The sequence below is a fragment of the Tursiops truncatus genome, chromosome 1 (assembly GCF_011762595.2).
Source record: "Tursiops truncatus isolate mTurTru1 chromosome 1, mTurTru1.mat.Y, whole genome shotgun sequence".
Classification (NCBI taxonomy): domain Eukaryota; kingdom Metazoa; phylum Chordata; class Mammalia; order Artiodactyla; family Delphinidae; genus Tursiops; species Tursiops truncatus.
The window spans coordinates 162,955,292-162,970,232 of NC_047034.1; the positions used below are offsets into that span (position 1 = coordinate 162,955,292).

General features: G+C 48.2%; 1 protein-coding gene across 1 annotated transcript; it reads left to right on the forward strand.

Moving 5' to 3' along the window:
* Positions 1 to 8,413: 8,413 nt before the first annotated feature.
* On the forward strand, positions 8,414 to 14,914 carry GPATCH3 (G-patch domain containing 3). Its single transcript, XM_004318385.4, has 7 exons — positions 8,414 to 8,917; positions 10,190 to 10,608; positions 12,133 to 12,307; positions 12,647 to 12,706; positions 13,310 to 13,431; positions 13,540 to 13,667; positions 14,169 to 14,914. Exons 1-7 carry the CDS (start codon positions 8,482 to 8,484, stop codon positions 14,404 to 14,406), a joined length of 1,578 nt encoding a protein of 525 aa, XP_004318433.3. The 5' UTR covers positions 8,414 to 8,481; the 3' UTR covers positions 14,407 to 14,914.
* Positions 14,915 to 14,941: the final 27 nt, after the last annotated feature.

The window sequence follows — 14,941 nt, forward strand, 5'->3', positions numbered from 1 at the left end:
GCTTCCGGGGCTGCTCCATTCAGTGCATGGCTTGTGTCTATTCTGATTAGTCAATGTCTGTGCCTCACTGTTTGTTAAATATTTTGAATATCACTCAGGTCAAGGTCACTGACCTGCAGGGTGGGCAGGAGGGAATGATAACAACACACATGCCTATAGGACCCCCTTTCAGGTCTCCTCCTTTCTCCAGCAATGAGGCCTGTCCCAACCAGGCCCCACCCCCCTCACCACCACAGTTTGGATTCTTCTCACGGCAGGGCCAAGTTAATTATTACTCAATGAGAGGTCATTCACTCAGGGACAGCAGTCTAGGAGTCATCATCACTCAGACCTTTCCCTAAAGCCACAAAGAAAGGCACCACAACTGAACCGGCCATGTACCCATTATGGGCACCCAGTACCAGCAGCAAGGGCACCCCTGTCCCTTACCCAATCACCCACTCACCACTCAGACACCCAGACCCCACAACGAAGACACTCACACAGCTCAGACCTACAACTCTCTCTCACAGACACACTAAGTTGAACAACTCAGACACGCTTACATAGACCCACAAAACAGACCCTCCATCGGCCCACACGCAGCACAGAAATGCACAGTCCAGATACACTCACTCAGCGACATACGGCAAACACATTCACAGAGAGGAGACGTGCCCCCAAGCCAGACGTTCACACCTACATCCCTCCACCCATGGGTGGGACACACCAGAGCATGCTCTCCACCTTCTGTATTTCACAGTAAAAGAAAAAGTGGCCCCAACGTAGGGAGACCTGAGTCCGTACACTTCAGGTTCTACCCAGAAGCTGCACGTACAGGCCAAACTGCTCTGTCCAGCATTTAGGGCCTCAATCGCTCCCTTTTCCCACGGCGACCCCAATATCCACCCTCCTCTCAGAAAGGCCATGTCCTGCTCAGCAACACCCCCCCCAGCCAGGACCTAATCATATCCCCAAGTAGAGATGTCCTCTAGAGCCCAGGAACAAGCCCTGCACCCCTCTACCCCTTCACCCTCCACCAGAACCCCAGACCCAGACCTCAGTCCCTGACACCTGTCCCTGCCCTGCCCCTCCCAACCCTCGGGCCCATCTCACCTTGCAGACGCATGAGTCAACGCAATGCTTTCAAGAGCAGATGACTCATCTCCCCATAGGAGTCAAATCCTGCAGATTCAGGGATTTGGGGTCATTCTATCTTTCATGTCCCTTGACCAACTGCCCCCATTAGTTTACTGTTGCTCTTCTCTGAACCTCAGACTGAGTCTTCCTTCCTCTCACCCGCCCTCCCTAACCCTGAGCAGGCATTAGAAAGTGCTCCTCTCCACTCTCCACCCCAGCCTTTTCCCTCAATTTACCTAATGTTTCCATCATCCAAATAGCTTCCCTATTAGCCTACCTTGTTCCTTTGCAAATTTCTTCCCTACCCCTACCCATGATTGGGGAGCTACACTTCTATTCTTGTCTGTATCTTTTGAGTCACTCCCTGTGCCCTACCCAAGCCTTCTAGAGGAACATAAAGACAAAGTTAGCAAAACTAAAGAGAAAATTATAATACAGTTTTAAAAAAGATTTTTATTTATTTATTTGGCTGCACTGGTCTTAGTTGCGGCACGCACGATCTTCGTTGCCGCATGCGGGCCCTTCATTGCAGCATGTGGGATCTAGTTTCCTGACCAGGGATCGAAACCAGGCCCCCCCTGCATTGGGAGAGTGGAGTCTTAACCACTGGACCACCAGGGAAGTCCCTATAATACAATTTTTTTTAATAAATTTATTTTATTTATTTGGCTGTGTTGGGTCTTCGTTTCTGTGCGAAGGCTTTCTCTAGTTTCAGTGAGCGGGGGCCACTCTTCATCGCGGTGCGCGGGCCTCTCACTGTTGCGGCCTCTCTTGTTGCGGAGCACAGGCTCCAGATGGGCAGGCTCAGTAGTTGTGGATCACGGGCCCAGTTGCTCCGCGGCGTATGGGATCTTCCCAGACCAGGGCTCGAACCCGTGTCCCCTGCATTGGCAGGCAGATTCTCAACCACTGCGCCACCAGGGAAGCCCCTCCTATAATACAATTTAATAAGGGCAATAATGCTTTCTCCATGAGACTGCAGGGTTTCCAAAGGTGGGAGGTTGTCTTCACCATCAGTATCTTAACAGTGGGAACTGTGTCACATCAACCAGAGAGGGTAGAGGAAGAAACAGGCTTAGACAGGGTATGCAAATTATTCAAGGTTTGGACTGATCACCATCTGTGCTGGGATTTGAACTCAGGCCTGTGTGACTGTGGAGGCCGGGCTCTGGCCAGCACAGGCTGGAGTGAGTCATGGCCAAGATCAGGTTGTCTGGAGCCAGCTCAGCCACTGTTTACTGACTGTCTCTCAGCCTGATCCCTGTCCTCAGGCCCAGCCAGGGCTGACACACTAGGAAGCAGGAGAGTGGCTGTGGCTCTGGGTCAGCCTCAGGTACCATTTTATTATCATCATTATTTCTACCTTCGTTAGCCATATCATTGACTGCTTATTAAGCAGTCAGGCTGTTGACGGGTGCTGTGCCCTGCGCTGACACACCCTGCCCTTGGTACAGTCACGTAACCTAGAATTTATGATGCCAGCAAAAAGCCAACACCCAGGTATCTATCCATCCATTCATGCCATTTTCAACGTCTTTCTTGATGTCCACTGTACCAGATCCTGTGCTAGATGCTGAGGAGCACAGAATAAATAAGATACAGTCCCTGCCTTCATTGAACATCCTGCCTATATGGCAGAGAGACACACAAGTAACTGTAACACGGAGTGATCTGAACTGTGATAGAGGGACATCCAACAGGCAGCAGGGGCTCAGAAGAGGTAGTAATTAAATCTGCCTGGAGATGGGAAAAATGCTTCAGCCAAGTGGTAGCTGCTATGAGCTAAAGAGATTGAATAGGGAGTTGCCAGGCAAGAGGGAACGATAGGTGCAAAGGCACAGAGGTGTCAGAGTTCAAGGATGTTTTGCTAACTGCCAGTGGTCTGGGGCAACTGGGTCCCAGGAGACCTAAGAGCAAGAGAGGATCCTGGAGAGTTGAACAGGGGCCATGTCACAGAACAAGGCAGCAGAGAGAGGCAATCCCAGTGAAACTGGTGGAGGCAACAAGGCTAAGGTCTTGGGGAATCAGGGTAAACAAAGGGGACCATCCATTTCTGGCAGGTCGTTCTGGATAGCTACTAAACAATAACCAGCTAACAGTTATGGAGAGCTATGCTCTAAACATGTTATATGGATTATGTTATTTAAGTCTTACAACTCGATGCTGGAAGTACTATCATTATCTCCATTTCACAGATGGAGAGACCGAGGCACCGAGTTAGGTAACTTGCTCAAGGTTACACAGTTAATAGTAGTGGAGTCAGGATGTGAACTCAGCTGGTCTGGATTTAGGGCCTGTGCTCTTCAATGCTATGCTATCTTGAGTCGTTAACGGTCAGAGATGATCAAGTGGAGAATAAATAACAGCACCTAGACTCCTTCTCCCCACCTCACTGTAAGGTAGAATGAGAGTGAAAATGTAGTCTTGGGACTTCCCTGACGGGGAAGTTAAGAATCCGCCTGCCGAATAAAGACACAGACCTACTAGAGAATGGACTTGAGGATATGGGGAGGGGGAAGGGTGAGCTGGGACAAAGCGAGAGAGAGGCATGGACATACATACACTACCAAATATAAGGTAGATAGCTAGTGGGAAGCAGCCACATAGCACAGGGAGATCAGCTCGGTGCTTTGTGACCACCTAGAGGGTGGGATGGGGAGGGTGGGAGGGAGGGAGACGCAAGAGGGAAGAGGTATGGGAACATATGTATATGTATAACTGATTCACTTTGTTATAAAGCAGAAACGAACACACCATTGTAAAGCAATTATACTCCAATAAAGATGTAAAAAAAAAAAAAAAGAATCCACCTGCCAATGCAGGGGACAGGTGTTCAATCCCTGGTCCGGGAAGATCCCACATGCTGCGGAGCAACTAAGCCCGTGTGCCACAACTACAGAGCCTCCGTGCTGCAATTACTGAAGCCCATGTGCCTAGAGCCCATGCTCTGCAACAAGAGAAGCCACCACACTCAAAAGCTGGTGCACCACAACACAGAGGAGCCCCCACTCACCACAACTAGAGAAAGTCCCCGTGCAGCAACCAAGACCCAACACAGCCAGAAATAATAATGATAAATAAAATACACAACACACACACAAAAATTTTTTTAAATGTAGTCTTGGTTACCTTTGAGTTTAAGTTTTTGATGAGAAATCTGGCCTGTTTGTTCCCCCAAGGAAGTGGCCCACTTTCCCTGGAGAAAGTACCCAGCCACACTCAGCAGCACATCCCCATGTTAGTGCCAGGAATATTCATTCCATCAATGATGATTTATTGATAATCTACTACACACTGAGCATCCTGTGAGTCTCGGAAATTCCATCCCACAAATGGCAACTGTGTGTAGTCATAAGTGCGTAACTTCTTGGGTCATCTAACAGCTTTTCCAGAGCACACCATTTTTATTTCAGTTCACATCCTTTTTTTTTTTTTTTTTCGCGGTACACGGGCCTCTCACTGTTGTGGCCTCTCCCGTTGTGGAGCACAGGCTCCGGACGCGCAGGCTCAGCGGCCATGGCTCATGGACCCAGCCGCTCCGCGGCATGTGGGATCTTCCCGGACCGGGGCACGAACCCGTGTCCCCTGCATTGGCTGGCGGACTCTCCACCACTGCGCCACCAGGGAAACCCAGTTCACATCATTTGCTACGTAACACTTATTTTTCAATTTTCAGATTTTTAAAAAGATAGCTTTAACTAAACCTTTTCTGTATAATATACATAAAAGTATGCAAATCAGACCTGCATAGCTTGGTGAATTATCACGACATGAATACAACCCTGTAACCACCACCCAGCTCAAGAAATAGAGCATTGGCAACACTCCAGAAACCCTCCCCATCATTACCACTCCCTCCTGCCCAAAGGGTATCACTAACCCCTGATTTCCAACGTGATGAGATTGCTTGTCTCAAACTTTATATAAATGGAATTGTATAGCATGTACTTTTTTGTGTTTGTCTTCTTTTACTTGATATTATATCTGAGATCCAGATATAATCTATGCTCTGTGTAGCAGTAACCCATTCACTTTCATTGTTGTAAAGTATCCCATTACACTACAATTTATCCACCCATTATACTGCTGAGGAACATTTGGTTCATCAAATAATAATGCTAGCATTATTCTTGCACACCTTTTTTTGGTGCACGGATGTTTGCAGAACTGGTGCTATATAACAAGAATCGGAATTACCGAGTCATAGAACACGTGCTCAACTTGAGTAGATCTTGCTAGTTTTCTAAAATAGTGTACCAATCTAAACATCCCTCGGCAGATTTTAAAGTCCAGACATAACGTTGTCCCTTTTCACAATTACCCAGATGCTCGTTAGAACTGTTTTTATTTTTTATTTCTTGAATAGGTGGATATTTGCGATCACCACAATGTAATTACTTGCTTTATTGCTTTTTGAAATATTATTTTCCCTTTTAAGATTTTAAAAATATTGAGTAAAATATGGGACTTCCCTGGTGGTTCAGTGGTTAAGAATCTGCCTTCCAATGCAGGAGACGTGGGTTTGATCCCTGGGCAGGGAACTAAGATCCCACATGCCATGAGGCAACTAAGGCCACGTGCCGTAACTACTGAGCCCATGCACTCTGGAGCCCTCGTGCCACAACTAGAGAGAAGCCTGCGCACCACAGCGAAAGATCCCGCGTGCTGCAACTAAGACCCAACACAGCCAAAAATAAATTAATGTTTTAAAAAAACTTTAAAAATATTGAGTAAAATAAGATATTTATAAAATATATGTAATATATAAAGAGTAACAGTACTGAGAATTCCCCGGCATTCAGTGGTTAGGACCCAGTGCTTTCACTGCCACGGGCCCAGGTTTAAAAAAAAAAAAAAAAAAAGAGTAGCAGTACAAGAACCCTCATCATTGTTCCACAGATCATTATTGCCATCAACTTTTGACATCTTTCTAAATCTATCACCCAAAGGTAACGACTACACTGAATTGGGGGTTAATCATTTCTTGATCCCTCCCAAAGGCAGCAAGGCCTCCAACAACCAACCAGCTTTCCCTAAACACCTACTATGTGAAAGGCGTACAAAGATGAAAAATTAAAATAAGTAGGGAGGGACTTCCCCAGTGGCTAAGACTCCACGCTTCCACTGCAGGTTCGATCCCTGGTTGGGGAATTAAGATTCCCACATGCCACAACTAAGAGTTCACATGCTGCAACTGAAGATCCCGCGTGCCGCAACTAAGACCTGGAGCAGCCAAATAAATATTTATAAATAAATAAAATAAAATAAGTAGGGAAAGCCCTCTCATATTTGTGGCTCCCCATTCTCATGAAAATAACAGGTAACGTCTAAGGAGGGTTTACTGTATGCTAGGCATTTACCGGACGCGCAGGCTCAGCGGCCACGGCTCACGGGCCCAGCTGCTCCGCAGCATGTGGGATCTTCCCGGACCAGGGCACGAACCCGTGTCCCCTGCATCTGCAGGCGGACTCTCAACCACTGCGCCACCAGGGAAGCCCTACTGAGGACTTTTATATGCGTGATGACATTAAATTCTCACCACAGTCCTCTAAGGGTAGGGACTATTATTCCTATCCAACAGATGAGGAAATTTAGGTTCAGAGAAGTTAAGCAACTTGCCCCAAGTCACACTGCTAGCTAAGGATCAAATTTCTAAGCCTTGACTTTTTTTTTTTTTTTTTTTTTTTTTTTGGCAGTGCCACGTGGCTTGCGGGATCGCAGATTGAACCGGGCTGGCAGTGAAAGCCCGGAATCCTAACCACTAGGCCACCATGGAACTCCCTTTATGATCTTAAAGCATACTTATATGTGTATCCTTAAAAAATGTTGATTTGTATTTTTTGAACTTTATACAAGTGGAATATTCTGTTTTCTGACTTATTTTCACTCAGTATCATATACTGAAATTATTGGTACTGAATGCCAGTTTTTGCTCCTACAAACACTGCAGCTATGAATATTCATACATACTGTCAAATAACAAACAAATCTGGACTTAGGAAGGAGGGACTTTATTTGAAGTGATTATTGCAAGGAAGGAAAGGAACTACTGAAATAGGGAGAAGGAAGCTATTGCAAAGAGAGAAGCTCTAACCATAGACCTACACGTGTCTCAAGGGTTAGGCAAAGAGGTTTTCTTTCACAGGGAGGAGTAAATAAGGCTAGAAAGAACTGGGTGTGAGGAAGTGGGATGACCAGGAATGGCTTATGGCACAATAGATCAGAGAATGTTTTACCCTGAACCCAGCCTATTCTCAGGAGGGGCTGTTAAGGAGGGGTGTGTACAGCTCAAGCTGGGGGAGGGGGACACAGTGCAAAGTTCATGGACCTGGAGGAAGGAGAGAAGCTTAACCAAAGTTTAGTTAACAAGCATTTTGTTTTCGTTGTTTTGTGGGGAAAAGCAGTTCATCTAAGCGTTTATGAGGCAAAGAATTGAAATTTGGAGTCTGTGTCTAGCCTTGCCATAGGTAAACAAGGGGGCACCCATGAGTTTTATCTAAGTAATATAAGGAAGGGTGTCTCTTTGCAGTAAGTCATGTTCCAGAACACAAAAGGGTGGGAGGGGTTTCTTAACTTTTCCAGGATCACAGGGCTTGAGCGAGGTTCAACATTGTCGGTACATCTCCTGATAAACATACGCAAGAATTTCTTTAAAATATATAACTATAAGTGGAATGGCTGGGTCAAAAGGTATGTGTAGTTTCACTTTTACAGGGTAATGCCAAATTGTTTTCCAAAGTGGTGGTACCAGTTCACACTTCCAACAGCGTGTGGGAGCTCCAGTTGCTCTATATCGTCAGGGTTTAAAAGAGGATTTGAGGATTTAAAATTTTTTGCCAACCCGGTGGCTATGAAGTGGGTCTCATTACATTTCCTTGATGATTGAGCATCTTTCATTGTTAATTGCATGTGTTTCTCTTCTGTGAAGGGTCTTCGGCCCACTTTTCAATTGGATTATCTTACTGATTTTGTGAGAGTTCACCAATATGTTTTGGTAGCATAAATGGATTTACGACTGAAAAGGCCCTAAACTGATAAAGAACTGCGATTAGGTTTGGGAGATATCCAACAGCTAAAAATCTTAAACACAGCCTCTCCCTCAGGCTTCTGATTTGATCCTCACTAGCGTCTTATGAAACAGAGCCGTAACCCCACTTCTCAGGTCAGTTTTACCCATCACCACCGGCTTCTGTCTGTGGGAAAGGGACCTAGCGACTTCCTCCCGTGCTTTCCCATCTCTTGGTTCCACGTTCTCAATCCCGGCGAACTAATCACCGGTTACGCAGTATTTATTGCAGCACCTCAACGCCCCTCGCAATATTCTCGCAAGTGTTGGTTCCAGCCGATCATGTGACACCCAAGATGGCGGCGTCCAGTGCGGCGGCGGAGGAGGCGGCGGTTTACTTAATAGTGAGCGGTATCCCGTCGGAGTTGCGCTCAGCCCAGCTACGGAGCTACTTTAGCCAGTTCCGGGAACAGTGCGGCTGTGGCTTCCTCTGTTTCCACTACCGGCATCGGCCTGAGCGGGCCCCTCCCCAGGCTGCTCCCGACTCTACCCTAACTCCTATCCGCCAGGGTCTCGCCCAGACTTCACTCAACGATGCCCGCACTCTCTCCACTCAGGACTCTGCTCCTGCCCAGACCCGCACCTGCTGCTGCGTCATCTCGGTACGGGGGCCAACTCAAGCCCAGAGGTTTCTCCGTATGTACTCGGGCCGCCGGTGGCTGGATTCTCAGGGGACTTGCTTACCTGGTCGTTGTTTCATCCGCAGACTTCGGCTACCTACTGAGGCATCAGGTACGAGTAGGAGAGAGAATAGACTGGGACTACTAGAGGCACTGGAACAGAGGCACCGTCCCTGAGGATTGTTGAGGATAAGTCAGGTCTCTCGTTAGGGCTCTTTAGGAGTTTATATCATTTCTGGACAAAGTTTCAGGCTCAACTCTCACGTTAGAAAAACTCGGGGGGGAAAAAAAAGAGGCCTATTCAGATGATCTTTCCCATTTATTAAGTCTATTTATTAAGTCTATCCTCTTTTGCACTGACATAGAAGGGGAAAAAGGAAATCAGATATTGTCTTTGTTGCTCTCCACCCAGTCCTCTGTTGGCAAGATGCAAATGAAGAGACAAACTCTTTTCTCTGGACAGCTCCCATTTTCATGGGAAATCACTTTGATAGGGAAACAGGAAGCACAGTGCAGGGCCCTCTAATTTATTCATTCAACAAATCTAGCCTGTATTGCTAGACGTAGTGTGACTCTAGCTGGTATGCAGAGCACAGTTGGACACAGTCTGTGCTCAGAATCCAGAGAGGAAGACAGATTTGTAAAAAGGTAAGTGTCACAGAGATGCCATTCTAATTGTTAACGTTTACTGAGCACTTCCTGTGCACTTACTGGGCACGGTTCGAAGTCTTTTCGTTTTCTTATTGACTCTTCACAACAATCCTATAAGGTAGGAGCTATTGTTACCCATTTTATAAGTGAGGAAACTGAAGAATACGGAAATTATGTTATATTACAAGGTGACAGAGTCACAGTACTAACTAGGCGTTTTGCTCCAGAGCCTGTGCTCTTTAACACCAACTGCTGTGAGATGACATGGGAGGGAGAAACCCATTTCCTAGAAGGATTAGGAAATGTGGCTTTGCATCTGGATCTTGAAAGATAAACAGGAGTTGGTGGGAAAGAATGGTGTTCAAAGTAAATGGCATTTGCAAAGACACAGATATGTGAAAGCCCATGAAACTCTCAGGGCATGTTAAATTGTTTGATGTGATTGGAACACATGGTATGACGGTGTGCAGGGGGTGAGGGTTGGTGGCAGTTGAAAATCAAAAGGTCATCAGGAATCAGATCTGGAAGAAACTTATGAGCTTAGCCTAGGTGATGAGAAATGGCATGAGATTACTAGGTGGTTCTGGTCAGGGAACAGAGGAAGGGACTCTGGAAAAGTTTGAAAGGGAGAAACAGCATTAGGCTAAAGGATTTAAACCTTGAACAGTTTCTGACTCAAGTGTTGCTGGAGACTTCTAGGTTTCAAGAGCTATTCTTCTCCCTGCTTTCCAAGGTTTGGACTCCTTTCCCTTCAAGACCCGGAAGGAACTGCAGAGTCGGAAGGCTGAGAGTGAAGCCTTCACGCTGGCCGACCTGAGGCAACTGCCAGAGCTGAACCCACCGGTGCTGATGCCCAACGGGAATGTGGGGACTCCCCTGCGGGTCTTTTTGGAGTTGATCCGGGCCTGCCGTCTACCCCCTCGGATCATCACCCAGCTGCATCTCCAGTTCCCCAAGACAGGTTCCTCCCGGCGCTACGGCAATGTGCCCTTCAAGTATGAGGACTCAGAGACTGTGGAGCAGGCAGAGCTTGTGTACACAGCCGAGGGTGAGGAGATACCCCAGGGAACCTGCTTGGCAGACGTACCAGCCAACCCCTGTGAAGAGCCAGAGGAGGAAGAGGAAGAGGAAGAAGAGTCACACTCAGATGACGTGAGTACAGGGAGCCACCTTGTCCTTGCTGGCAGCTTAGGGAGGCCAAGGCGTTAACAGCACCGCTCTTCAATTGTGTATTACCAGAGTTCTAAACCTGGGGTCCTCAGGAGGCTTCCAAAGACTTTGAACTCCCTGACCTTGAACGTAAAACTGCATTTGCACGTGCAGGTATATGTTTCTTTGGGAGAGGGGCCAGAGCTTTTATCAAAAGATTCTCAAAGGGGTCTTCTTTTCATTCCTTCAGAAGAAATGTAAGGAGGGTCCCTTTCATTGATGAAATCCACTGGCCAAGAGATAAGATCACCTAAGGAAGCAGAGGCACAGCTGGGATGTGAACCCAGTCCCCTTCGCTGCTTGTCTAACTTCTGTGTGCTTTCATTATGTGGTTGAGAAGTCGCCTCTCTTTTCTGACCTTGAGTCTGTGGATTGAACACTAGCCTCCACTCTAACTTTATCAATGAAATAGACGTTTCTTCTACGTCTTTCTCCAAACTTGTTTGTTCATCCATACAATCGGGAGAGGTGTGATTTGTTGGGAAACTTTTTAAATGCATACTCTGGGTAAGAAGTAATTGACCTGTGTCTTCAAAATTCCCAGCTCAGAGTTGCTAACACATCTGGACCACATCCTTAGTGTGTGGTAGTGTCCTGCCTTTTCTCCAGCCCCTGCTCTGTAGCAGTGATTCCTGAGACCTCCTGGAGTTTAACTGGGGCAGGAGTCCCCAAGATTTCAAGCCAGGAGTCATTCTGTCATTCCACAAGTCCAGTCAAGCAGTTGTAAACACAGGGGCTAGCACAGGATTCCAAAGACATTTTAAGACTCATTTCCTTCCCACAAAGAGCCTTCAAGCTCCCTGAAGAGAGAGAACCAGCATCTGGAAAGGGGATGTGGTATGGTATGGGTTTGAACGCTGGCTCTGCCCCTCTCTTAGGCAAATCACTTTACTCCTCTAAATCGAGCTTTCATCACCTGTAGAATGGGAATAATGGTACTAACCTCACAGCGTTGTTGGGGTGACTAAAGGAGCTAAGGTATGTGAAGGGCCTGACACAGTAGACGATAAGTTTAGTTCCTGTCCCTTCTTTCTTTGTGACATAATGTAGAAAGGCATAAACAGGGTGTATTGATTAGCAGTGAGAAATTCAGAGACCAGTGAGAGTGGTGGGGGACCTCATGTGAGCTACAGAACTTGAGGAATGAGGAGGATTTAACCAAGTGAAGAGGAGGTGGTGGTGGAAGAGGAGGGCAGATATTTGGGCAGGGAGAACAACATGGCCAAAAGCACAGGGATAAGAGTGAGTCAGGCTTGTGGCGGAAGGGGCCAAGTATGTTGAGAAACAGGGCATGGAGAGATGTTTTGGTCACGGCTTAGGGGCCAGAAAGTGCTGCTTCTCAGAGAAATTTGGAGGAAAGGAGCCGAGGTCCCATCTATGGGACCTCCTGTGCACTGAGCTGCCCTCCTCGTGGGCCTGAGGTCAGGAAGCTGGACAGGCAGATCACCTCTCCCCACCTTCTCCCAGGACGATGAGCGGGGTGAGGAGTGGGAGCGGCACGAAGCGCTGCATGAGGACGTGACCGGGCAGGAGCGGACCACTGAGCAGCTCTTTGAGGAGGAGATCGAGCTCAAGTGGGAGAAGGGCGGCTCAGGCCTGGTGTTCTACACTGATGCCCAATTCTGGCAGGAAGAGGAAGGAGGTAACACTGGCACCCGGGCAAGGGCAGGGGTGACCCCTGCTGCGTTCGCTCAGGGCGCTGTGCTCCACACGGTGGGTTCCCTGGCAGTGAGCCCAACTAAAGGGCTAGGGAAGAGGCTTACGCTGGTCGTATATGAGAGACCAGCCATCCTTTCTAGGGGTGAGGGATCAGTGGAGTGGAGAGAAAATGCCCTCCTACAAATTTTGAATGACCCCCCTTCAGAGGAGAGATTTGAAGATAAAATCAAAAGCCCCAAGTTCTAGGAAGTCTAATTTAATTTAACTCTTGACAGAACTGAGAGTCCTTGGCTCACTCTGCTTGATGCTTTTCTATCTGCAGACTTTGATGAACAGACAGCCGATGACTGGGATGTGGATATGAGTGTGTACTACGATGCAGGTACTGGGCCAGAGGTTGCAGTACTGGGAGGTGGAATGGTGCCCTGGCCTTGCAGTGACACTTTACCAGACCTGCTTAGCAGAGGCTGAGACAGGGCACCAGTTCCCTTGGGGTAGCCCGCTAAGAGGTTCCTCTCTTAAAACATCTTTAGTTGAGTGCATTAAGTGCTGGTTGTGGGCAGAGCCTTTTTCCTTTCTTTGTGCAGGAAGGACATGTGGTGACAGCCCTCAGGGAGCTCTGGTTCTGATGGGCAGACCCTAGTAGAGTGGGAGGGTCAGGAGTTTGGGCTCTGGTTAAGAATTTAGATCCTGGAGTCAGAAATGACCTAGGGTGGTTGGGGGGTGGGAAGGGAAGACCTGGGTCCTAATTCTCTCTCTCATTTTTTGGCTTTATGACTTTTCTGTACTTCAGTTTCCTCATCTGTAAGATGAGACAGCTGTGGTTCTTATTCTTGGTGAGCTCCCAGTCTAATGGGAGAAATAATAATACAGTAATAACACACCATAAAAATGAATATTTAAATCTTGTGAGGGCCTAGAAACCTGATTTTACCCCCCTTCTGCTGAGAGAGACCCTTCCACAAATTGGGCTCTACTTCCTCAGATGGTGGAGACAAGGATGCCCGAGACTCTGTCCAAATTCGTCTGGAACAGAGACTCCGTGATGGCCAGGAGGCCGGCTCCGTGATTGGACACCAGGTGGGCACCTTCGAGCGCCACACCAAGGTGAGCACTGTGCCAGCCCGCCGACCCCTCTCTTTTCCTTCTTTACCCTCATTCCCTTCCCCGCCCCCACAGGAGCCCCATCTCAAGTCTTCTCCCTTCCCTCTGCAGGGCATTGGGCGGAAGGTGATGGAGCGGCAGGGCTGGGCCGAGGGCCAGGGCCTGGGCAGCGGGTGCTCAGGGGTGCCCGAGGCCCTGGATAGTGACGGCCAGCACCCTAGATGCAAGCGTGGATTGGGGTGAGTATGGGTGAGGGACTTCCCTGGGAGCCCAAGTGAGCCTTTCAGCTGTACCCTCTTCCCTCTGGTTTTGGATTGGGTGCTAGAGACGCCTAGGGAATGAACTTCAAAACAGAATTAGAAGGAAAAAGTATGTTTGGCGCTAACGTTTTCAAGACTGAGTCCTCAGGCTTGACACGATCATTAATCTCCTGGGGGAGTCATTCCCCCAAGTCTGAGGAGTTTGGACTTGATGATTGCTATTAGAAAGTGACTGTAAGTCACAGAGTGGTGACAGTTGTTCTAAATTTCGTGTACCATTTAAAATGAAAGCAGTATGTGAGGCCTCTGGTTGCTGGCACTATCAATGGATGGATAAGGGGGCTGGAGAGCAAAGATCCAGATTTAAATGCTCAGTCTTTGGGACAAACCACATATGAAGTAGCTTCTACCCTGTTCTTTCTCAAACCCTTTACTGCTGTGAGATAGCAGCCCTCTCACTGAGAGCTCTTTTTGATCCAGGTACCATGGAGAGAAGCTCCAGCCATTTGTGCAACCAAAGAGGCCCCGTGGAACTGGCTTAGGGCTCATCTCCACCATCTACGATGAGCCCCTACCCCAGGACCAGGGGGATTCGCTGCTCCGCCGCCAGCCACCCACCAGCATGAAGTTTCGCACAGATATGGCTTTTGTGAGGGGTTCCAGCTGTGCCTCGGACAGCCCCTCAGAGCGTGAGTGGCAAGTTCAAGGGCTTCCTTAATCAGGATCACTCATAATTGCACAGTGGCAGCCCTCTGCCTGGCCCTGTCTCCCACGGAAGCAGAAAGAACTATGGGAGCAGCAGTCTGCGCGGCTTGTTCAGAACTTGCCTTCTGCCTGTCTACCTCAGGGGCATTTTTATAAAAAGCCCCCTATCCTCCCTTTTGATGATAGCGCTTAATGACTTGTCCTCGGTGGTCTCCTAACTCTAGTCCCTGTTTGGGCTTGCTCCTGTTGCCTCCCCCAGCACCGTGAAAACTGGATTGACTGAGGTTATCGTCACAACCTTCCTGGGGGCAAGGGGAGGGTGGGAGTGGGTTCAGCATGAAGCCCAGAAAGAGGGGAAAAGGGACATGGAAGAGGAGAGGATTTGTGGTTGGAAGAGACGCTCTTGGGGCGGGCCCTCCATCGCCTCTACCCTTAACTGGCTGGGACCGGGCAGCGGAGAGTCCGCTGCAGGTGTCCCGGGTCTGCGACCTGACGAGAGAATAAAAAACTTTACTACCGAATTTCTCTTTCTCTTCTAATTCGGCCGG

Bases quoted from the DNA above. Each gene is read 5' to 3' on its own strand.
- GPATCH3 (XM_004318385.4), top strand. From the start codon at position 8,482: ATGGCGGCGTCCAGTGCGGCGGCGGAGGAGGCGGCGGTTTACTTAATA. The intron at 12,308-12,646 runs GTAACACTGGCA...TTCTATCTGCAG, and splicing joins CTGGCAGGAAGAGGAAGGAG to ACTTTGATGAACAGACAGCC. The intron at 12,707-13,309 runs GTACTGGGCCAG...CTACTTCCTCAG, and splicing joins GAGTGTGTACTACGATGCAG to ATGGTGGAGACAAGGATGCC.